We start from the raw sequence: 23,874 nt of genomic DNA on the forward strand, positions 1-23,874 counted from the left end.
CAGCCCTCAAGCATTGGGGAGGGGAGAAGAGAGAGAGGAAGGGAACAGGGTGAGGGTATAGGCCTGGAGCTGGGAAACCACAGGCCCTGAATGATTGGCGGTCCTGGGCCAGGCCCAGCCCCCGCCCTCACCCTGCACATCCGCCTTGAGCCTGGCCACCTCCGCGGCAGCCCCGACTCTGCCTGCTCCTGCCATGGTGCCACGGCCCTGCCGGGCGAATGGAGCAGGATCCCAAGTCGCCCCGTCTGCGGCTTTGGGCCCTGCTCCCCTGGCTGCCCAGGAAGCAGCGGCCCAGGATCAGCCAGACCTCGCTGCCTGCCTCAGGCCCTGGCTCTGGCCCCCGGCGGGACTCGGTGAGTATGTCCAGATGTCTGGCCCTGCCCAGCTATGGCCCTGGGAGCAGGTGCCTAGGCAGCCAGTTTGGCCTAAGCTGGCTTTGGACTGTCCTAGCCCAGGCCTGGCTGTGTTGGATGGCTGAACCCTGCCCAGAGTTGCTTCCTGGGAAAGTGAAGAGGCGCTTCAGGGCTCTAGGGCAATGGTAGTAGGTTGGAGGAAGGGAAGAGGGGTCCTAGAATAGCCAGGACCTGGCAAGGGGCTTCTCATAGGCTTGTATGAGGGAAGTTTGGGAGGGAGGGCATTGAGTCTGGCGTTAACTCCCAACCGCCCCATGTTGGCACTTACTGGGTTGGTGGTAGAGTCCCAGATGACGCTTAGGTCTCTGTGTACTTCAGCCCTGTCCTACCTGCCAGAGGGATCCCCCCGTTTCCCATCCTGATCAGGAACAAAGGCTCAACTCCACCTCCCCACTATGAGAACAAACCCTACTTCCTATTGTGGTAAAACCAAAAACCTTTGCAGCAGGGGGAGGGGAGCCCCACAGGGAGGGCCTGGGGCAGGCCTACTACGGGCCTCAGCCAGAGCCTGGGGTTGGGGGATTCCCTCCTGCCCATGCCTGGGCATCCCAGGCCAGAGCAGCAAGAAAACAGGAACACCTTGGTGGTTTGACCCTCTCTGACCTTTGAGGCCCTTTTTGGTTCGGTGAACTGGAGGCTGACTGTATTAGGGTGGCTGTCTGGTCAGGCCTGTGCGGCCCTGTCTGGTGAAATCTGCTGGGAATGGACTTGGATTTGGGGGACGGTGCCTCCATGCTCACCGACTCTGTCTCCCCACCAGGATGAGGGCATCCTCAAGGAGATCTCCATCACACACCATGTCAAGGCTGGCTCTGAGAAGGCTGACCCATCCCATTTCGAGCTCCTCAAGGTTCTGGGCCAGGGATCCTTTGGCAAAGTAAGTTCTGAGCCCACAGCTGGGAGGGCAGCACTGGCCATGTCAGAGGTGGGAGGTGAGGGGTCACCTCAGAGCCCAGAGTGAGAAGAGTAACTTCTGGGGTCACTGGGGTGAGGGGTCACCTTTGTGCTCAAGGGATCAGGGGCAAGGGTTGATGGGCTTTTCTCCCACTGCCTTCCCAGGTCTTCCTGGTAAGGAAGGTCACCCGACCTGATAGCGGACATCTATATGCTATGAAGGTACTGAAGAAGGCAACACTGAAAGGTGAGTGGGGAGCACCTCCCCATGCGAGCCCAGGCTGGGCACAGGGTTGATGGAGACAGCCTAGTCCTCAGGGCCTTTGGTCTGATGGGAGAGGTAGCCCTATTCTCAGGAGCACCTAGTCTGAGGGAGGAGAAACCGGCCTACTCTCAGCTGCCTGCCATCCCACCCCACCTGATGGGGAAGACAGGGTCCACTTAGAAGAAAAGACTTCAAGCCGTTAACCCTCCACCTGATCCCCACCATCACTAATGAAGCCACATGCCAATGGCTAAGGCTGAAGGTGGTTGTCTAGAAGAAGGTAGTGGGGCAAATGCAATGTGTTTGTGGTGTGGTGGGGGCCCTCTAATATGGTTAGGCAGAGGTGTTCTAACTGTCAGTAAAATTTGGGGAGACCTCTCTGGACTCATTGGAGGAGAAGGGCATGAGAGAAGAGGCAGGAACCCAGGGAGCCAGGTGGGCCAAGAGAAGGTGAGGTTGAGGCAGGGCCATGGAGATGGATGGCACAGGGGTTCAGAGGGAGCATGAGCCAAAGTCTAGCATTTTGAGGACTTACAAGGGGTGTGCGGGTGGTTGGTGGAGGGCTTTGGGCTGGACATTGACTCTTTGATTGGTTCGGGAACCAGTGTGGCTGCTGACCAAGTGAAGTGGGGGCAATAGGAGGCCTTAGAGATGTTATGGATCATGTGGCCCATGAAGGGCTGTCTGGAGTGTTGGTAGCTTTGGTGCCTCTGGGCCAACCTGAGGTAGGGATGGGAGTCATTCCCCAGGAGGGATGGTGGGAGCCACAGGGAAGGAGAAAGATGAAGACATTTGGTCCCTGCCCGGGAAGGCCTCCTAGGCTGGGCAGGAGAAGCTAAAAGACCGTCAGACTGGAGAGATGGGCAGGGGGCCAAGGGCCCATCCCTGGACCTTGCATAAGGGGCAGGGACAGGAAGCAAACCAAGGAGCCAGACACAGAATAAGAGCAAAGGAAGAAACCTGAAGATTGAGTGTGCCCACAAGCCCTGGGGAGGAAGCTCCGGGAGCTCAGACCTGGAAGAACAAGTAGAAAAGAGGGTCCTTCTTAGCCAGGGTTTGGAGAGTGGCTGGCTATGTGGGTGGCTGGACTACTGGGAGGGCTCTAGCGTGACGGCCTTTCTCCTCTGGCCAGTCCGTGACCGGGTCCGGACCAAGATGGAGAGAGACATCCTGGCTGACGTCAACCACCCATTTGTGGTGAAGCTGCACTACGGTGAGACCACAGACCTACCTGCCCTGCTCACCAGCCTTCACCCTTGCCTCTGGGGTGCTGCCTTCCCTGTACCTTATGGCACCTCCCACCAAGCAGGCCAAGAGAGCGGGAGGAGGCAGGGGAGTAGGTTCCAGAGCCTAGCTGGCTCTACCATTGCATCTTCCCCTCTCCCCAGCCTTCCAGACCGAGGGCAAGCTCTATCTCATTCTGGACTTCCTGCGTGGCGGAGACCTCTTCACACGGCTCTCTAAGGAGGTGAGCCAGCACCCCCCTACCAGAGGACCCTAGAATGGAGCTGTGGAGAGAACCAGGCCTCCCATCCCAGGGCAAGCAACGTGGCCAGGATCTGGGACCACGCAGGCCTGCCTAGCAGTCCCTCAACCTGGAAATATCACCCACCCTGGGACAGAGCTCTGGTAAAGCTTCTGAGAGTTCCCCCAAGGTGGGCTGTAGAGGTCAGGCCCTGGATTCTGATGCTAACCTGACTCCAGGGAGTTAGGGGTGGCTCTCATCTCTCTACCTCTGTTTTCCCAGGGCTGCCCTGGGCAGGGCCGTGAGGATGAGGGAGAAGCTCAGATGCACCCAGAAGGCTAGAAACTTTGTTTTTGTCCCGCTTGTTAACTAAAAGGATTTTGAACTAATATAAAAGGGTTTGAGCCAGATATAAAAAATGGGACCGTTAATACAACTCAAACTTTAAGGAGAACCAATCTTTTCTTTTTTTAATTCTTAAAATCTTATTTTAATGCTTGAATAGGTAATACATTTACATGATTCAAAAGAAAAATATTCATCGAGAAGTCTTGCTCATATCCCAGCCCCTCTCCTCCCCCATAGGTAAACATTTTTATTGGTTTCTTGTTTAACCTTCCCATGTTTCTTTGGCAAATACAAACAAATCTGAAATATGTTCCAAATCTTGACCCCCATTTTCTTACATAAAAAGTTTCATTCTGTGTACACTGTCCTGTACCTTGTTTTTTCCGTTTGACAGTGTATCTTGGAAATCGTTCTGTATCAGAACAAGGAGAAACTCCTTGTTCCGTTTATGGTTGCATAGCGCTCCATTATGTGGAGGAGAAACAGTTTATTCCAGTCTTCTACTGCTGGACCCTTGGGCTGTTGCCAACCTTTTGCTATTCCAAACAATGTCACAATGAATGACTTGTATATTAGTCATTTCATACTTCAAAACCCCTTTATAAAGTGGAGGACATATGGCACTGGGCTCCCCAAGGGTCCTCCCCAAGGTGGACCCTCAGGACAAAGAACCTGCTAACTGCCCAGTGTTCCAGCTCCTGAGGAAGAGGGAGGTCCCAGCCGAAGCCCCCTCCTGCCTGTTGCAGGTTATGTTCACAGAGGAGGATGTGAAGTTCTACCTGGCCGAGCTGGCTTTGGGCCTGGACCACCTGCACAGTCTGGGGATTATCTACAGAGACCTCAAGCCGGAGAAGTGAGTGAGGCCCCCAGCCCCACCCTGGCCCCCCCAGAGAGTACAGAGACAGGCCCTGGGGCCTCTTCTAGGACAGGGCCACTCTGATGCAGGTGGCCACAGCTCTCCCCAAGAACGTCCCCCCCTTTGGGGCTGCCTGATGAGTGGGTAGGTGGAGTGGGGTGGTGGCAGCAGGTTCGCCTTTGGGGGATATGGCTGCATAATCACTAGTACTGCCATTTCCAAGTGCCAGGCATCATCCATACAGGTGTGGCACCTTCCTTTTTTTGCTAATCCAGTGTGATATCTGAAATGCTACCATTAAAGCTCATTCCTTTGGTTAGATATGGCCCTCTCTAGAATTTTTCTTAACATCTGAATACCCTTGGATGAAAACTTAAGGGCAAGGAGCAGGTGGTTAAGTGGAATGAGATCTGGCTTAGGGGTTAGGCTGACCTGAATTAAAGTTCTGTCTTTACTACCTACTAGCTCTATGACTGTGAGGAGTTACTTAACCTCCCTGAGCTTTAGTTTCCCCATCATTAAAATGGGATCATAATAGTACCTACCTCATGTAGTTGTTTCAAGGATTAGCAGAAAACGTAGGTCACACACTTCCATGACACTTGGTGATGGCAGCAGTAGTGATTATGTAGCTCCCCACCAAGGTAGGCCTGCTGCCACCATCCTGCTACTCCACCTGCCAATTCATCAGACAGATCTGAGCAGGACACCGTCTCTAGGCCAGCCCAGCACCCACAGCCCCCATGGTGCCCTAACTTCTATCTCTCCATTACAGCATTCTTCTGGATGAGGAGGGCCACATCAAACTAACTGGTGAGTTGGGGCACCTACCCCCGTGGGCCCCAGGGGGAGGGCAGAGTGGACTGCTGATGGGTCTGGGCTGAGTGCAAAGGGCTCATCCATCCCTCCTGAGAAGCTGTGCCAGGCCTTGGGAAGTGGTCACAAGCCCAGGCCACAGACTTGGAACACCCTGAGTTTGATCCCAGCTCCCTGCTTTGCTGGCTCTGTAACCTCAGGCAAGTCGCCTAACCTCCCTGGACCTCAGCTTCCTCCTGAGTGTCGTGGGGTGATGCCCTCAGCCTCTGGACAGACAGTTGGGTTTGAGATGGTTGGCAGTGAGGAAAGCAGAAGTCCCCAATGATGTGTCCTCTTGCCCTCCTTGATGCAGACTTCGGCCTGAGCAAGGAGGCCATTGACCATGAGAAGAAGGCCTACTCCTTCTGCGGGACAGTGGAATACATGGCCCCCGAGGTCGTCAACCGCCAAGGCCACACCCACAGTGCAGACTGGTGGTCCTATGGGGTGTTGATGGTGAGCACCCAGGCAGGAGTGAAGGATCCAGCCCAGCCTGGGGCCTCAGTTTACTCAGCTGTACATTAAGAGAGTTGATGGTCTCTAAGGCTCTCCCCTTTCCTCTCACACCCACACGGGTCTCACCCTCACCCAGCTGCAGTTCCCTTCCTTGGAAGGATCCAAGGCTTGCCTCCACCTGCTGCACTCCTGACCTGAAACTGGTCTTCTCCCCAGCCTGGGGCCCCTAGTGCTGCTCCCTGTGGTCTGGGCTGGCAGAAGGGAGAAGGACAGATACATGTCTTGCTCCAGGTGGGCTTGTAGCCCCAATAGGTCAGCAAGAATGCTGGGAATGGAACAGAGTGGCCTAGAGGGTACCGCTGGGAAAGGAGACTGGGGGAATGGGCAACAGGGACTGGAGCCTGAATAGACCCTTGTCCTCGGCAGTTTGAGATGCTGACGGGCTCCCTGCCCTTCCAGGGGAAGGACCGGAAGGAGACCATGACACTGATTCTAAAGTAAGCACCAGCCCTTCCCTGGCACCTTAGGGTCCTCTCCCACCCCAGGGGGACATAGTAATACCCTGTACCTGCTTCAGGTCCCCTCTTTAGTGACTGACCTCCTCTGGGCTAAGCATCATGCTTTCCAGGGCCCCCTTTTCATCTACCAGACCTGTGGGAGGGGACCCCTGAAGCCTTTGGGAGGTGGGTTAGTGGATGGCTTGTCTGGAGACTAGACCTGGATGGAGAGAGGGAGGGGAGATGGCCCCTCTGGGGTGGGCCTCAGCCCTCATGAGACCCGGGGGCTGTTTCAGGGCAAAGCTAGGCATGCCCCAGTTTCTGAGCACAGAAGCCCAGAGCCTCCTGCGGGCCCTGTTCAAGCGGAATCCTGCCAACCGGCTCGGTAAGCAGCCCCAGCTTGGGAGGTGACGTGGTGGTAGGGAGCAGGGTACAGCTGTAACCTCAGCCGTGGGGCCACATCTGGGGCTGAAAGGGGCTGTTGTCCTTTGTGTGAGTAGACAATGCCGCCGGCTACCCTGCTTTCTGGCTCCATGTATAGAGTTGGGAGGGTGACCTGTGTGTAGGGGGAAGGCAGGAACTGAGTCATTCCCACTCTCCCTGGGGACAAGGACAGAGCCCCCACACAGCTTCTCTGCCAAGGCTGCTGGTGCAAGAGAAACGCAGTGAGCTCAGGGGTCAGAGAGGCCCAGGTCCCATTTGCGGCCATATATTGGGTCCCACTGGCTGGCACACAGTAGGCCCTCTGTAAGTATTTGTCAAATGAATGAATGCTGTTTATGAAGTGAGTGACCTCAGGCAGGTGACTTCACCTCCCTGAACCCTAGCTTCTTTGTTTCAGTTGAAGATGCTGATCCCAAGCTAGCTCGCGGGGCTGTGTTGATTAAATGAAACCACATGAACATGCCTGGCATGTAGTGGGCGCTCAATACCTGCTGGCTTACTTGGTCCTGGGTTGACCTGGACCGTGACAGGATTTATAAGATTCAGTCCAGGCCCCTGAGGTCGAACGGAGTAAGAGCCTGTTTCATGGTTAAAGAGCAATGGAATAAGACTAACAGTGATGAGGCCAGGGTTGGGTAAGATGTGGGAGCCCCTGGAGATCTCAGAGCAAGTCCAGCCTCTGTCCTGACTGTATGGCCTTGGACAAGTTACCTAGCATCTCTGGGCCTTCCTTCTCCCATTAATACATTGCAGCTTGATCATAAGGGGCCCTAGAAAGTAGAAACAGTAGGCAACAGTAGTTGGGGCCATGGCTGAGTGAATTTAGGGCAGGGAAACCCCTTCCTCCCTCCCCGCTCCAGCCTACTGTGAGGCCACTTGGCAGGCAGGGCAGTGTCTGGGGGGCTGTCCATAGGCAGGCCCCTCATCTGGACTCTTGCAGGCTCTGGCCCCGACGGGGCAGAGGAGATCAAGCGGCACGTCTTCTACTCCACCATTGACTGGAATGTGAGTGTGTCCGTTCACCCCAGGGCCCTGGCCAAAGCTTCAGTGGGGTCAGGAAGGGTGGTGGGAGGGGACTTCTGCCAACTAGGGCTTTGGATGCTGGAGCAGAAGGTGACAGAATGGTCTTAGAGGCAAGGGCTGGGCCTCCTGGAGGGCAAGGTATATGCCCCTGTCTGCTGGGCATTGTAGCCTGTGCTCCAGACCTGCTACCTCCTCCTATGTGGGCTCCTGGCAGGCTGTGGGGATGCCCGAGGTGACCTGAGCACCTGCCCTGCCTTGCAGAAGCTGTACCGTCGCGAGATCAAGCCACCCTTCAAGCCAGCAGTGGCTCAACCCGATGACACCTTCTACTTTGACACAGAGTTCACATCCCGCACGCCCAAGGGTACGTACCTTATCTGAGTTTGTCTTGGGCTGGTGCAGGAGGGAAGCAGGGAGCTTGGGGTACCTTGGAACGCAGGGCTGGTCAGAGACTCTGGCTGGCCCAGGTGTGTGGGCAGGCAGGCGGGTGAGTTTCTGGCTCTGTGGGACTCTCTTTGTCCCGGTCTCACTCTGCCAGTCTCTCCCACTCCAGGGGCCTGTGGGCCTCTTTGTGTCTGAGTGAGGGAATAGGGGTGAGTGGGTGGGTGAGGCCACACTAGAAAAGTCAGGACTCCTGCCCTGGGCACCTTTCATCCCACTGGGAAGACCAGGCACATCAGGCTCATACTCACGTCAAGGCTAAAGAATCTGACCCAGCAAATCTGCGTGGTGGGGACAGTCTGGAGAGCAGAGATGGCAGCGCCCACAGGTCAGGGGCAAGTGTAGGAACTGGCTTTAGCTGGTCTGACTGCTGGGCCTCAGTGTGCTCATCTGGAACATGGGCACAGCCACAGGCCCACTCATTTCCTGGGGCTGCTGCAGGGAGTCAGTGATGGGCTTCTGGAAGGGAGCTCAGTAAATCATAACTTTTTAAACCAGCTATTAGGTGCTCGTTCTGGGAAGGACAGGTTTTAGCAGAAGGATGCTTTTCACTGCGTCATGCACATCTCTGTTGACAGGGCGCTCAACACTTCTGAAGCAGGCTGTATCATCTTTATTCATTGATCTGAAAAATAGGTACTGGTCATTTCTGTGTACCAGGTGTGAGGAGAGTGATGGTGAACAGGACAGAAGCATGAGAGCAGTGCCTGGGCAGCGTGACAGGTGCAGCCATAGGGGCGAGGAGCCAGAGCAGCAGCGTCAGGCAAGGCTTCTCAGAGGACGAGATGTATACGCTGAGCCTTAGGGGGTGAACAAGGAGTAGATTATCTGATTAGAGGGAACGGCATGTACAGTGGCTCAGAGACCCCTTCCTTTAAGGAACTGAAAAGTCCAATGTGGCTGAACTGTGGGATGTGGGGAGAGGATGCTAAGAGGTCAGCAGGGACCGGATCACAAGGACCTCAGTTGCCAGGCCAAGGAGTTGGGCTTAATCCTGAGGGCAGAGGGGAGCATTTGAAGGTGCAAGCAGGGTGGCAGTGTGGTCAGATTTGTGGCTGGAACCTTCCCTTTGGCTTCCACCCAGAGGACGGATCTGAAGGGGCAGCACACCTGAGACATGGAGGCTCCAGCAAGAGCTGAAATGTCTGGGCCTGGCCTGGAGGCCTTCGTGTGCCTGGTGTGTCAAGCCTGGGCTGGTCTAAACACACATACACATGTGCCCACAGGCCTGGGGCAGATGAGCCCTGCCCAGGTTCCACCACAGCCATTTGCTGGGCTGCCTCAGGTTTAGGGACATCTTCTCAGGTTCCCATCCCTGTCTCGCCCCTACAGACTCCCCGGGTATCCCCCCTAGTGCTGGCGCCCATCAGCTGTTCCGTGGCTTCAGCTTCGTGGCCACCGGCCTGATGGAGGACGACGGCAAGCCTCGGGCCACGCAGGCACCACTGCACTCAGTGGTCCAGGTAAGGGGGGCAAGGGACTGCTGCTCAGTTGTCCTCTTTCACCATGAAGCCACAAGCCAGAACAGCTGAGAACACAGGCTCTGTTCAAACCCTGGTGCAAACCCTGATGCCACTCTATGGCCAGTAGATCCTCCAACCTTTCTGAGGCTGTTCCCCATTTGTAAAACAGAGGCAATAGTGTCTACCTCACATGGTGGTTCTGACAACTGGGTGACCATATGGATATATAGTTCCTGGCACAGGACCAGGGGTCCCCAGGGTGGTAGGGAGCGGGTGGCTGACAGGGCCCTGAGGGGGGATTAGTGGTAGGGGGCCCATGTCTCCTCATCTGTCCCCTACTTGTACATTGTCACTGCTCCATGGAGAATTGAAAGTCGAGAGGCAAGAATGTAGGCCCTGGAGCTTGTTGCCTGGGTTCTGAGCTTACAAAGTAAGGGACCCTGGATGAGCCACTTATTCTCTTTTGATGCCTCCCTTATCTCATCTGTAAAATGGGGGTAATGATAGAGCCCTTCTTCATAAGGTTGTTGCAAGGATTACATGAGTTAATATGTGTAAAGTTAAGGTGACTGCATAGTTTAGTCTCCAACTGGGGTGTCTTTGTCTAGGACAGATGTTAAACCAGATGACTACTGGGACAACAGACCTAAACCAGGACTGTCCAAGGCAAACGGGACATGCGGTTACCTGTGAAAAGTACTTAGAATAGTGCGTAGCACACACTAAGCACCATATATAAACATTTGCTATTTTAATGCCTCAGAACCTTGAGACACCCTATACCCTATGAGGTGGGCTGTGACACCCTAGAAGGAGGAGGCAGCGCAGCCAAGGCCGCAGTAAGTGGCAGAGCTAGGATCTGACTCAGGGTGTCGTGTCCCTCCCAGGGCTGCCCGGGCTCCTCACAACTACAAACCTCTTGATGTGTGTGTTGCGGCTGTGTTACCAGCACCTTTCACTACCCTCTGACCACAGACTGCAGCCCAGACTGGCTGGGAGCCAGTGAGTCTGCCCAGCACATAGTAGGAAACTGAGGCTCAAAGAGGGGCAGCTTCTTGCCCAAGGTCACACAGCCAGTGCTGTACCTGAGGCCTCCTGGCTCTTCCTTGTTACCATCTCCTCTGTACCAAGACCTTGGGCACTGGGAGATAACCACTGGCATTGTGGAGCAGGGGTCAACCTCCACTCTTGCTCTCCTTCAGCAACTCCACGGGAAGAACTTGGTTTTTAGTGATGGCTACGTGGTAAAGGAGACGATTGGTGTGGGCTCCTACTCTGTGTGTCAGCGTTGTGTGCACAAGGCCACCAATATGGAGTATGCCGTCAAGGTGGGCCTCCCAACCATGTCTTGCTTGGGTGGGGCTGGTGGTGAAGCCAGTATAGCCAGGTCCTTTTGCAGGGAGGGTTGGTGCCCAAGGCTCTGTGGATTGGTGAAAGGTGTGCAGCTAAGACCCCTGGGCCCTGCAGTGTGGACTCCATGGCAGGGAGGAACTTTGGAATCTGTCCTGTCACTGCCATGTGCACGTCCTCTTCTTCAGGTCATTGACAAGAGCAAGCGGGACCCCTCAGAAGAGATCGAGATTCTCCTGCGGTACGGGCAGCATCCCAACATCATCACCCTGAAAGATGTGAGTGCAGGTCCTTGACACTGGGGCGGGGACTGGGGCACTTAGTCATCTAGGATTTTTGACTCAGGGCTCTATTCCTTGGACCTCTGACCGTCTTTCCAGGGCTCATGGGGAGAGGGAGGATGATCCTTGTTCCCGCTGGTCTGGCCACACCCCAAGGATTCTCCAGCCCAGACTTGGGCATTCTCTGAGAGCTTTCCTGCCCCTTAAGGGGCCAGTGCCAGTGCCACCACCCCTTTCTCAGGCAGGACAGAGGCTGAGAAAGGGGAGCGCCTGCCAGGGTCACTAAAGCACAGAGCGGAACACGTCCCAAGGCCCCAGCATCCTGGACAGGGTCATTCTGCTGGTGAGCTGGCAACGGAGGGGCCTGGCGCTCTGGGGAGGGGAGGAGGCTTGACTGAAGTCTCTGGCAGGTGTACGATGACGGCAAACACGTGTACCTGGTGACGGAGCTGATGCGGGGCGGGGAGCTGCTGGACAAAATCCTGCGGCAAAAGTTCTTCTCTGAGCGGGAGGCCAGCTTCGTCCTGTACACCATCAGCAAGACTGTGGAGTACCTGCACTCACAGGGGGTAAGTCTGGGGCAAGAACGGGGTGAGGGGATGCTACCGAGGATCCTACCATCAGCAGAATGTAAGAACCATGGGCTGGCGTAGGCAGCAGAACCCCCAGCCAAACAGGGGCTACAAATGAGTGGATGGAAGAACAGGCAGGCATGTGGGGAGGGGGGTAGACGGATGAGTGGAAGGAAGGAAGGGAGAGAGATTGAGAGAAGAGATGGAAGGAAGGAGAAGGGATGGATGAGGCCAAAAATTGGGGAAAAGAACATTTATTAACTAACAGCTATGTGCCAGGCACCATTCTAAGTTCTACGTTATGTCACTGGATTTTCATAACACCCCTATGAGGTCGATATTATTATTGGCCCCACTTTCCAGGTAAAAAGACTGAGGCTCAGAGATATGAGGTCACTTGCCCAAGGTCACACAGCCAAGGAAGGATGAAGCCAGAATGCCAGGCGGGGGGATTTGGGTGGAGGGAGCTGTAGGGTCTCTGTGGGGTTTCAGGGAGGTGAATTTGGCCGTGGGTTCTGCTGCTAGGGCAGAGGAGTGGATGCACAAGCTGCTGGAAACAGTAGGTGCTGTCAAAGAGGCATAGGTCCAAGGAGTGGAATCTGATCTTTGTTATACAAGGTAAGGAAGTGCTGAACAGCTTGGGCCAAGGTCAGTGAAGCTGAAAGGAGGTAGAGATGTCATTGTAGTGTATTAATTAAGGTCACAAGCGGTAGAGTTAGGGTGAGTTTTTGTCTGCATGAGGAGATGTTTTAGGGCACTTCTAGTCAGACAGTGTGTGCGTTAAGAATGCAGGCTGTGTCAGGATGCATGCCACAACATGAAGGAACCTTGAAAACATCATGCTGAATGAAATTAGTTGCAAAAGGGCAAATCCTGTATGACCTCACTTACATGAACTAAGCAGAGGTATAGAAACCAAAAACTATTAGTGGTGACCAGAGGTGGAAGGGAGGGGGAAACAGGGCATTGAGTTTATGTTTAATGGTGGCAAAATAATTTGGAAAGGGATAGTGAGAATGGTGTCGCAACTTGAAGACTGATCGTTGTCGCTGAATTATACATGTAGAAATTGTTGAATTGGTGTAGGCTTTGTTATGTATATTTTCACCACAATAGAAAAAAAAAGTGAGAAATAAAAAAGAATGCAGGCTCTGGAATCTGACTGTCTGCATCCAAGTCCTGGCTTCTTCACTTACCTGTGTGAGGTTGGGCAAGCCGCTTCACCTCTCTGAGCCGTTTCTTCATCTGCAAACTCATGGTAACAAGAGCTGCCACCTCACTTGGCGGTTGTGAGGATGAACCAAGGTCCTGCACCCAGGAAGGCACCTGATCGATGCAGGCTTGTGGTAAATGCCTCATAAATGTTAGAGGGGGAACTAGGACCAGACCATTGCTATGTATGTCTCTCATTCTAAAATATTTTATTATAGAGAATTTTAAACATCTGCAAAACCATAAAGAATAGTATAATGGACCCCCATATGCCCATCACCCAGATTGAAAATTGTCAGGATTTTTACCACCCTTGTTTCTTGAGGAAGAAGTTCAAATCTACAGAAAAGCTAAAAGAATAGTACCATGAAAACCATTTATCTTCTAGATTCACCAAATTCATCAAGTTAACAGTCTGCCACATTTGCCATAACTCTCTGTCTCTGTCTGTCTGTCTATAAATATATCTTATTTTTTGGCTGATACGTTTGAAAAGAAGTTGCAGATGATACGTGGCCCATAAATGCCCGTAACTGAAGCATTTTAAAGCATGTCCCAGACCTCACATCCTCTTAGTCCTATGTCTACAGCTCTAAAAATGGTGAACATTTCTCTCATAGCAACTAACAAAATGCTATCTGACTTGTAGTATCAGGCTACAGACATATTTCTGCTAGTGTCTCAAAAATGTCTTTACAATCAGTTTATTGGAATCAGGACCCCTTCAAGGCCAAACATTTCGTTCAGTTATTATAGTCCTTGTTGTTGTTATGTGTATATTTTGCATACAGTGAAATGCACGGATCCTAAGTGTACAGTTTGGAGAGTTTTGTTAAACGTGTATCTCCTGTAAGACCCCTGTTTTAACTGCCACTGACTTGGTGAAGAGATCAGTTGTGTGGAACGTGCCCATCCTAAGTTTGTCTGCTTCCTTGTGGCATCATTTAAATCACTCCTCTTTGGCCTGTATGTCTTGTCAATTACCAGTTGCTCTAAAGTCCTAATTAGATTCAGCTTCAACTTTTTTGTGGGGGAGGGTTCACAACACTTCACAGGAGGTGCAGGGTGCTTCATAGTGTGTTCTATCAGTGAGCACACCATGTCACGTTGCCCCCATTAGTCATGTTGGTGGTAACAGCCTGACCCCCTCATTAAAAAAGATCTTCATCGCACTTTCATCTAATGGTTTCATCCTTCGATGCTCTTTGCCTGGATCAATTATTTCATTAGGGTTTGCAAAATGACAGTGTCTAATTCTGTCTAATGTATTAGGGGGAATTCTTTTGTCAAAAAGAGCTTTATCTCATAACCAGAACTTCAATTTGGTTACCACATGTGCTTTTAGCAGTCACCTTTGAAGTGGCTTTGTTTTTTGCCATGGCCAGTATAAACAGACTCATATTTAAACACGTCCAGGTCAGTCAATAAATGTGTTTCCTTTCCCTGTTTTGTTCTCAAGTGACTACTAGTTAAAGTTAGCCCCAAGCAGATTTGGAGGAAAGAGCCAGAACCAATGAGTTACTAGTGGGTCACCGGAGGCTCAAAGCAAGGAAGAACCTGCTGTAGTGGGGGCTGCATCCGAAGGTGGTAAGCCCCCTCCACCAGGGGTACGCAAGCTCTAGGTAAGGACAGTCACTTGGTGGGGATGTTGTTGGAAGAGCTTTTCTCTTTCCCCAAGCCCAGAGTCTATGAGTCTCCAAAGTTTCTGGCCCTTTCCAAATACCAGGGGCAGATGATGAGGAAATGGGGAAGCTCTTCTTGTTGAGGTATCTGGAAGGAGATCCTCTGGGCCGATCAGCAGTAGCTGTGGTCTAAAAGCTGGGAATCCCACAGGAACTGAGAGATGGGAAGGGTGACCAGGGAGCTGGCACCACTGGGGCCTCTTTTTGTTTTAATGTTATCTTTTGATTGAAGTATGACAAACGCAGAAAAGTGCACAAATCATAACGTACAAGTAAGTAAGTTTTCAAAAAGTGAATACACCCATGTAAACAACACCCAGATCAAGAAAAGAAGCATTTCCAGTTCCTCCAAAGCCCCCTCCTGCGCCTTCCAGTCCCTGCCTCCACGGACGGGTAACCATCCTCAGCTGGCTGTGTGTCTGGCTTCTGTTGCTCAGGGTTGTCTCTAAGATTGATCCATACTGTCGTATGCGGCTGCAGTTACTCCTTCTCATTGCTGTGGAGTGTTCTGCTACGTGAACAGACCATGATTTCATTGTCCATTCTATTGTTGATGGTCATTGGGTTGTTACCTGTTTATGACTATTACAGAAATCCTGCTGTGACATTCTTGTATTTGTCTTTTGGTAAATATGTGTACATTTTTATGTTTGGAGTATATTTAGGAGTGGAACTGCTGGGTCATAGTGTATGCCCATGTTCATCTTTAGTAGCTATTGGCAAACAGTTTTCCAATATGGTTTTGTCAATTTACCCTCCCACCAGGAGTGTCTGAGGGTTTTGGTGCCTACCAACACTTGGTATTTTCCACATCCTTAATCATAGTCATTCTGGTAAGTGTGAAGTGCTATCTCCTTGTGGTTTTGATTTGCATTTATCTGTTGGCTAATGAAGTCGAACACCTCTTTGAGTGTTTATTGGCTGTTTGGATAGCCTCTTTATGAAATGCCTGTTCAAGTCTTTTGTCCATTTTTGATTGGATTGTCTGCCTTTTTCATATTACTTTGCAGGAGTTCTTTAATATGTGGAGCCCTTTTACATCCACAGCCCCTCCTGATTGTTTCAGTTACCATCCCATCGTGCCAGTTTGAGAACAGCCTTTGAGTCCATGAACTCGCTAGAGAGTCAGCCCCAGGCTTTGGCTTCTCTGTTTAACCAGATGATTCACACACAAAAACTTCACCTTTTTTTTTGGCTGGTCACTGGCTCCTAAATATACATATTCTGATGATGCTGATGATGGCAAAGATGCTGCTGCTGCTGGCAGTTAACACCGTACAGCACAGCCAGTCAGGGTTCTAAGCACTTTACACACTCACTCATTTAATTGTTCCAACAAATCCATGAAAAGGATCCTGTCATTTGGTGAATTTTGTAAGTGAGGGAACTGAAGCTCGGGGAGCTTAAGTAACTTGCCTGAAATCTCATAGCTAGTCTGGCTCTAGAGTCTGGGCTTTTAACTTGTGCATGTGATTAGATGCTACCTTGGACGAGAAGTAATTTCTTGTCCTCATTTTTAAATGCTTCTTAAGAAGCACTCACTCTGTCTCAACATCCAGCTTGATGGTGGGGCTCAGCTGCCTGCAGTTCTGGAGTTACTGTGACAGCACCAGCCGTTTCCTAAGCCCTGTGCCAAATAGCCCTAGTGCACTAACTCATAAGCTGTTGCCCATAATCTTGGGGGCTGAGCTCCTATCAGCCCCATTTTATAGATGAGAAAACTGAGGGCTAGGGAGGTTAAGTGACATACCCAAGGCCACACAGCTACTAATGGTGAAGCCAGGATTCACACTCTGGCCTGCCTGACACCACGCCTGAAATCGCAACCGGAGGTCACAGGCTCTTGACTCAGTGGCTGCATTTGGCTATAGATATGTTTTGTTTGGCCTGCAAGGTGTGGGTTTTTTTTTTTTTTTTTTTTGTAATTTGGCTGCTTTTGAAAAACTAGGCCCGAGTCTCTCCATGGTGACTATCAGCTGGCACTGTGTCATGGCTGCACCCTTTAGATGGGGCCCTGTGCAGTCTGGCTTCACTCGTCCCTTGGCCAACCCGTTACAGTGCAGTGAGGTGTGAGAATATGCTCTCCCTCCCCCACCCACACACCTGGGGGGCTTTTCAAGCTGTGCCGGCCCCACCATCCCAGTATTCTGATACCTGCCATGATGAGCCACAGTTACCTATAGGAGTTTGTTGCTTTCCTGTGTTGTCTTAGGGCAGGATAAAAGTTGAAAACTGCCATATCCCTCTCCAGAAAACGTCACTGGTGCCACACTAAACTGGAAGGATTGTGGAATTAAGATCAAAACTTGCCACACACAAGTCAGTTCTCTTTTCAGAGCCTCGGTTTCCTCTGTATATGGAGCCAGTAATTCCTGCCTGCCCACTTACTGAGGTGTAATGAGATCACAGCCAGGAAAGCATAAATGGGGAAGATCACATGTACAGGGTAGCTGGTGTCATCAACCACGCTGAGTAACCCTGACCTCTGGAAGCCTGCCCTCTGTGGGGAAAACAGAAGAGTCTACATTTCCAGGGACCTGGGCCATACAGTTTTATTAGGAAGGAGAGAGCCCAAGGGCTGGGAAGATGCTGCGGAAGGGGCTTCTCCAGGACTTAGGTACAATTTCTAGTGTGCCTCTGGGGCCACTGTGCCAGTGTAGCCCCTTCCTCCTCATCAGCCAGGCACTCGTCCCTCTGTGGAAGTAGACTGCAGAGGCAGCTGCTGGAAGGGTTGGGGTTCAGTTGGGACTATGAGAGGATCACCTCTACAAAGCTAACTAACCTGCGAGACTCAACTCATCTAACCTGCGAGGCCTCTACGTGTTCCAGAGGTCTAATCCATTCATTCATTGCACACATGTTCACTTAGCACCTGCTCAGTGCTAGGCCCTATGCTGGTGGCTGGAGGGGAACAGGTGTTCCCCAGACAGACATGGTATGGTTATGGAGGAGTTCCCAGTGGCCTGAGCTTAGGGCGCCTGAAGGAGGGTGGTGGACAATGAGGCTGGAACAGATGGCCAAGCCTGGGAACTTTAGGCTTTGTCTTGAAGGCAGTAAGGAGCTATTGAAGGCTTTTGATCAAGGAGTAATGTGATTTAATCATCCTGTCAGTCACTTAGGCAAGAAATAATGGTCTCTGAGCTGAGGCATCTATGAGTTTGAAGCTACAAAGTGAGAGCAGAATAGATGGGGCTTGGTACTAATGGATTGAGATGGGAGAGAAGGCGAAATTGAGAGATGCCCAAGGAGGCACCCTTAGCTCACAGAAGGAAATGTAGGAGGGGAGAATATGATGAGTTTAGTCTGGGATGTGTTGAGTCTGAGGCTCTTTGGGACATCCAGCAGTTGCTGACTCACAAAAGGTCTGGGCTAGGGTCAGAGATCTGAGAGTTGTCGATAGGTAATAGAGGAGTGACCATGATTAGAACCGTACAGAGGGAGAGAGGAGAGTGAGAAGTGGAGTGATTCAGCTCCCTCAGCTTAGAGATGAGCAAACAGGTCCAGAGGAAAATCATGTGCTTACGGTCTCAGCAGTAGGTTTTGTTCATCTATTCATTCAACAATCATTTATAGAGTACCTACTACATACTAGGTACTATTATAAGTGCTTGCATACAGTGAGCAAACACTCATAAGAGCAAAACACTCATGGTGCTTACATTCCAATGGGCAGAGTCAGAAAAGAAATAGGTAAATGTTATGTCAAGTGGTAGTAAATGCTATGGATAAAAATACAGCAGGCTAAGAGACTAAGGAGTACTGAGGGGTGGTTGCTATTTCATATGGGATGGTCAGGGAAGGCCTCACTGATAAAGTGACGTTTGAGCTGAGATCTGAAAGAAGCAAGAGAATGAGCCAGGCAGATGTCTGAGAGAAGAGGGAACAGCAAGTGCAAAGACCCTGAAGCAGGAGTATTCTTGGCACATTGAAGGAAGAGCAAAGAGGCTGGTGTGACTGAAGCAAACTGAGCAAGGCAGAAAGGCAGAAGACTAGGGAGGGCAATAGATGTGGACAAGAGGCAGTGGAGAAATCAGGTAGGGCCACACAGGCCACTGTAAGGGCTTCTCCTCTTGAGAGGGGATGGCTTGGAGGGTTTCAAGCCAGAGAGTAACATGATCTGACTTCTTTGTTGAGAATAGACTGTAGGAAGAGAGGGCAGAAACTTCCTGGAGGTGGTTGTCATAATCCAGGGGAGCGATGATAGTGCCTGGGACCAGAGTGCTGCCAGCAGAGGGGCTGAGAGATGGTTGGGCTCTGGATCTGTTTTAATGGTAGAGTCAACAGAGTTTGCTGATGGATTGATTGAGGGATATGAGGAAAAAAGGAATCAAGAATGACTCTAATGGTTGTATAACATAAATGTAATTAATGTCACTGAATTGTAAAAAATGTTGAAATGACAAATATATATATACATATACTCACCACAATTAAAAAAAAAAAAAAAAGAATGACCCTAAGATTTTGGTCTAAGCAACAGGAAGGATGGAGTTGCCATTAGGTAAGGTGTGACAAGCAGGTCTGAGGGGAGAAATAAAGAATTCAGTTTTGAACAGGTACCTCATAGACATCTACATAGAAATTTCAAGGAGGCAGTGCCAGTACCACAATGGCTCCCATTTCAGCCCCTTCCCCTCCTTTTGGGTTCTGGCCCATCTGTCCCCTCCCTGGGGCCCTGTCTTCCTAACTTTCCTGTCCCTGGCGGTGACCTGGACCACTAGCAGCCCCTCCACATTGAGGACTGACCCCAGCCCTCTGCCCCAGGTTGTACACAGGGACCTCAAGCCCAGCAACATCCTGTACGTGGATGAGTCTGGGAACCCCGAGTGCCTGCGCATCTGTGACTTCGGCTTCGCCAAGCAACTGCGGGCTGAGAACGGGCTCCTCATGACGCCTTGCTATACAGCCAACTTCGTGGCCCCTGAGGTGAGTGGCCCAGTATCCTCAGGTGCCAGAGTGAAGGGTCTGGCACCAGGGTCCTTGTGCCCCCTTCCAAAGGCCCCACACTGATCCAAGACTCCAGTTCCTTGGCCTTGGCCCAGGCCCCAAGGGAGGATCCAGCATGTGGTTGGGACCCTTGTCCACTGCCTCTCAGACTGACCTCCCTGCCAGGTGCTGAAGCGCCAGGGCTACGATGAGGGCTGTGACATCTGGAGCCTGGGCATTCTGCTGTATACCATGCTAGCGGGGTGAGTGTCTCAGCGGGGCTTCCTTCCCCACCCCCTACTCCTCCTCCTGCCCTCAGAAGGGTCTGAGGACAGGGACATGGCCCTGCCTTGGGGAGCTCCACCGTGAGGAGGAAGATGTTGCCCTTGGGAGTACCCACTCTGAGGGGGAGATATACCCCTCACCCTCACCGTCAGAATTGAGGCTGAGGCTACGCATATGGGCTTTTCCCCAGATACACTCCATTTGCCAACGGGCCCAGTGACACACCAGAGGAAATCCTGACACGGATCGGCAGTGGGAAGTTCACCCTCAGTGGGGGAAACTGGAACACAGTTTCAGAAACAGCCAAGGTGAGTCCAGAGGCCTGGACCAGGCTCATTGAAGGGGGATGCAGCGTTCTATCTCAGGGCTTTCAGCAGTTGATGAACAGGTGGCCTCATTTCTCCAAGGAGAATGTTCTACAAATCCCTATTGCTCTATTTCTCTGAGTGGAAGATTCCCAGGGAGACCATCAGCCACCTCCTACCCCCACCTTGCTAGTCACTCAGTGATCAGTCACTGAGTCTTTCCTCGTGTGGGGAACAGAGGGCAGCATCAGTGATGGGCCCTGCCTCATGGAACATGGTGTGGTAGCAGATACAAGGCTGCATACAAGAAACAGAGATGCCAAGCACAGAGAAGGGTCCTATTGGCCAGGGCTATGGGCAACAGAGGCACAGAACAGAGTGACTGACTACACCAAGCAGAGAGGCCTTCTCAGGGGAGGTGATATTTGAGCTTTCAATATTAGCAACAGTTTCCAGTTTTTGGGAACCTCTGTACCAGGCACTGGAGCTGAGCCCTTTATGAACATTGTAAAGCAAGTATTGTCCCTGTTTTCAGAGGGAAAAGTAAAGCTTGAGAGTTGAAGTAACTTGCCCAGGGCACTCAGTTCATGAATGCAGGAGACAACTTTTGAACCTAAGTCTGCCCAACCCAAAACCCTACTACCTTAGCAGATAACTTCTTGAAGGTGAGGGAGAAAGAGAAGGGCATTCCAGGAAGAAGTCTCTGCAGCAGCAGAGGCCCGTAGAAGGGAATGCATTGTCTAGGCTCGGGGAGACCGGAGAATCACAGCAACTGCTGCAGAGGTCTTGGCAGAAAATGCTCATTCCCTGTCAGCGGGGCACAGCTGTCTGCTTTGCCACTGACCTCTCAACCTCCTTAACTATTGTGTCCCTAGGACTTGGTATCCAAGATGCTGCACGTGGACCCCCACCAGCGCCTCACAGCTAAGCAGGTCCTCCAGCACCCATGGATCACCCAGAAAGACAAGCTACCCCAGAGCCAGCTGTCCCACCAGGACCTGCAGCTTGTGAAGGTATGGCCACCCCTAGCTGCTGGGCATCTGGGGGCTCAAGCCAGGGTTCCTGTGGGCAGGGACTTGGGATGGTAGAGCCAAGGGATACCGTGTGTGTGCTGGGCACCATCAGGTGGGACAGAGGAAAAGAAGACACAGCCCTGCCCTCAGGGAGCCCTAATCTGCCATGCAGCAGTGTCAGCACTGTACTCATGTGCCCCCAGTCCTCTGGGGGACAGCCCCTGACCTTGAAAGACCCCAGGACCAAAGAACACGAAGGAACACCAAGCTAGATTGACAGTGGGCTGGGTGGGCTATGGGATGAGATGGTTGGAACACAGGGAGGGGCTGGCCTGGCCCTGGAGCACACCCATCTGATTAACTGATCTCCCACCTTCCCTCCCAGGGAGCCATGGCAGCCACGTACTCCGCACTCAATAGCTCCAAGCCCACTCCCCAGCTGAAGCCCATTGAATCATCTATCCTGGCCCAGCGGCGGGTGAGGAAGCTGCCGTCCACCACCCTGTGAGGGGCCAGCGCATCCAGGCCGCAGGGCGGTGCTAGCTCAATGGAGGCAGCATATTTCCCAAGGGGAGCAGGCCTGAGTCACAGGACCAGAGGGAGCTGGAGCCCCGAGGGGCCCAGGAAGCAGCCAGCCCAGATCACCCCCAGTGGGGGCGTGAGAAGTGCCTTCTCCTTCCCCAGGATGGACTCTTCTCGGCTCAGGCTCTGCTGGTTGCAATTGATTCACTGTACAAACTCTTATCTTTTTTTTTTTTAAGGGAAAAAATGGCATCAACCACCATGGATTTTTACAAGATCCATTTGCCTTTCTGGGAGCAGAAGTAGCCAGTGCAGCCCTGGAGGGGCACTGAGTCATGCTAGGGCTCTGTGTGGGTGAGACTCCTCAGAGCAGCTTGGGGGGACCCCCACAATTGGCCGTCTGTAGCCATCTGCACACCTCCGAGGCAGCCCGAGGCAGTCCAGCGTCACCTTCTAGAGCCTTTGGCTGTCTAGAACTCACTCTACCCAGTCAGCTCCTTTTCCGTTCTGTTCTGCTGGGGGGTCTGGAACCATGTCCTGCTAGAGGAGAGGACCAAGGCCCCGCCGACTGCCAGCTCCAGGCACCAGCATCTGAATCAGCCCCGCCAGCGGGTCCCCTGCAGTCAGGTTGGGCTGTCCCAGGGGGAGGATCAGGAAAGCACTTTCTGGCTGACTTCTGTTGGGGTCTGCCACAGGACAGAGTTCACAGGAGGCCAGTGGGGCAGGCCAAGGGAGGTAGGGGCTTTTGTTTCGGTGTGTTTTGTTTCTTCCTCAGCTGGTAACTCAGGGTTCATTTGTCCATGGCCTTTCTAATAAACTTACAGTTGAGTTGAAACTCACTGTCCTTCACTTTCTATCCCCAAACTTGCCTTCACTCTGCTGTCAGGTGTGGAGGACTTTGGCAGCGATAAGAAATGGGCCAGGGCCAATTAGCCGAGCTGCTTGGAGTGCAGGTCATTTGGGGAGGGTGTGGGAATCCTGCTGGTCCTGCCCAGCACGTTCCTGCCAAAGGGTCCCGTTATGGTATTGCTAACAGTAACGGTAATATTAGCCACCAGTTACTGAGAGCTAGGCACTGGGCCTGGGTGTTACTTGTATATCTCATTTAATCTTAACCCTGTTGTGATGAGTGCTATTATATTATTGTCCCTGTTTTATAGATGGGGAAGCTGAGGCTCAAAGGAATTAAATGCAACAAATATCTTTTGATCACGTCTTCTGACCCTGCTCCAGATGCTGGAGTTAGAATGGTGAACCAGGTAGATGTGGGTCTTACCTCCTAGTGGGGGAAACGGACAATTAGCAAACCCATGCCAGCTACTGATAAGACATGTGCAGAGAGTTAAATTGGGATGAGGGATGGAGAGTGACTTCAGATGAAGTGGTCAGGGAAGGCCTCTCTGGGGAGGTGACCGAGAAGCTGAGATCTGAGTGGTGAGAAGGAGCTAGCCAATCTAAGACCAGGAGGCAGAGGGCAGAGTCAGGGTGAAGGCCCCAAAGGAGGAAACAGGTTGGCCATGCTCAAGAACCAGAAAGGAGGCCAGTGTGGCCATAACCTCAGGACGAGGGGCTTTGCACAAGGTGAAGCTGGAAAGGAGGGCAAGGGCCAGTCATACTGGGCTTTGTAGGTCTGGGTAAAAAGTTAGGGCTTAACTCTAAGTGAGATGAAAGTCACCCTGGAAGGAATTTAATTAAGTAGGGAGATGACATGATTTTTTTGTTGTTGAAAATACACAAGGCAGAACATACACCAATTCAACAGTTTCTATGTGTTCAATACAGTGACATTGACAACATTCTTCAAATAGGCAGCCATTCGTACCCTCATTTTCCAATTTGTTCTCCCCAAATGACATAAACTCATTTCTTTCTCAGCTTCCTATCTGACCTTTTGAGTTGCTGTTAACAATTTGATTCCATATAGTAGGGTTTTAAAAAAAGAATACAAGGCTCACTGCAGACATTCTTCACTAGTTAAGCTAGACTGTGTTTGGTTTAAAGAAGGCTTCAGGGGTTATTTTTGGTTTATGGTTTCAGGGTTAAAGATGATCTCAGGGCAGTAGTTTCAGGGGCTCATCTAGCCTCAATGACTCCAGAAAGTCTGGGTTCCATGAGAGTTGAAATCTACATTTTTAAAAAGATTATTCTGACTGCCATATAGACAATTGACTAGGGGAACAGAGGAGGTCCAGGTTTAACCAGGCCAGCAGCAGCTACTGCAGTAACCCAGACAAAATGTGGTGAAAGAGGAGATGGGCGAGGGGAGCGGGCAGGGCCAGGATATGCTTGCTGGGAGTTTGGATGTA

General features: G+C 51.8%; 1 protein-coding gene across 3 annotated transcripts in view; it reads left to right on the forward strand.

Moving 5' to 3' along the window:
* The window catches only part of RPS6KA1 (ribosomal protein S6 kinase A1), a 39,072-nt gene extending 15,665 nt beyond the window's left edge, over window positions 1–23,407 (forward strand). For 2 of the 3 annotated variants that reach the window (XM_049878379.1, XM_049878380.1), the window contains 20 exons: window positions 1,174–1,290; window positions 1,473–1,554; window positions 2,705–2,785; window positions 2,961–3,040; window positions 4,132–4,238; window positions 5,017–5,054; window positions 5,410–5,552; window positions 5,979–6,049; window positions 6,346–6,434; window positions 7,434–7,498; window positions 7,778–7,880; window positions 9,290–9,420; window positions 10,623–10,748; window positions 10,959–11,048; window positions 11,462–11,620; window positions 19,282–19,443; window positions 19,630–19,706; window positions 19,919–20,036; window positions 20,909–21,046; window positions 21,432–23,407. In XM_049878379.1, the coding sequence (XP_049734336.1) occupies window positions 1,174–1,290; window positions 1,473–1,554; window positions 2,705–2,785; window positions 2,961–3,040; window positions 4,132–4,238; window positions 5,017–5,054; window positions 5,410–5,552; window positions 5,979–6,049; window positions 6,346–6,434; window positions 7,434–7,498; window positions 7,778–7,880; window positions 9,290–9,420; window positions 10,623–10,748; window positions 10,959–11,048; window positions 11,462–11,620; window positions 19,282–19,443; window positions 19,630–19,706; window positions 19,919–20,036; window positions 20,909–21,046; window positions 21,432–21,554 (2,100 nt within the window). In that variant the 3' untranslated portion in view covers window positions 21,555–23,407. Of the gene's footprint in view, window positions 1–54; window positions 354–1,173; window positions 1,291–1,472; window positions 1,555–2,704; window positions 2,786–2,960; window positions 3,041–4,131; window positions 4,239–5,016; window positions 5,055–5,409; window positions 5,553–5,978; window positions 6,050–6,345; window positions 6,435–7,433; window positions 7,499–7,777; window positions 7,881–9,289; window positions 9,421–10,622; window positions 10,749–10,958; window positions 11,049–11,461; window positions 11,621–19,281; window positions 19,444–19,629; window positions 19,707–19,918; window positions 20,037–20,908; window positions 21,047–21,431 lie in introns of those variants that run through there. The other variant, XM_049878378.1, reaches the window with a different exon arrangement.
* Window positions 23,408–23,874: the final 467 nt, after the last annotated feature.

Source organism: Elephas maximus, chromosome 3, assembly GCF_024166365.1.
Source record: "Elephas maximus indicus isolate mEleMax1 chromosome 3, mEleMax1 primary haplotype, whole genome shotgun sequence".
In the NCBI taxonomy this organism is placed as follows: domain Eukaryota; kingdom Metazoa; phylum Chordata; class Mammalia; order Proboscidea; family Elephantidae; genus Elephas; species Elephas maximus.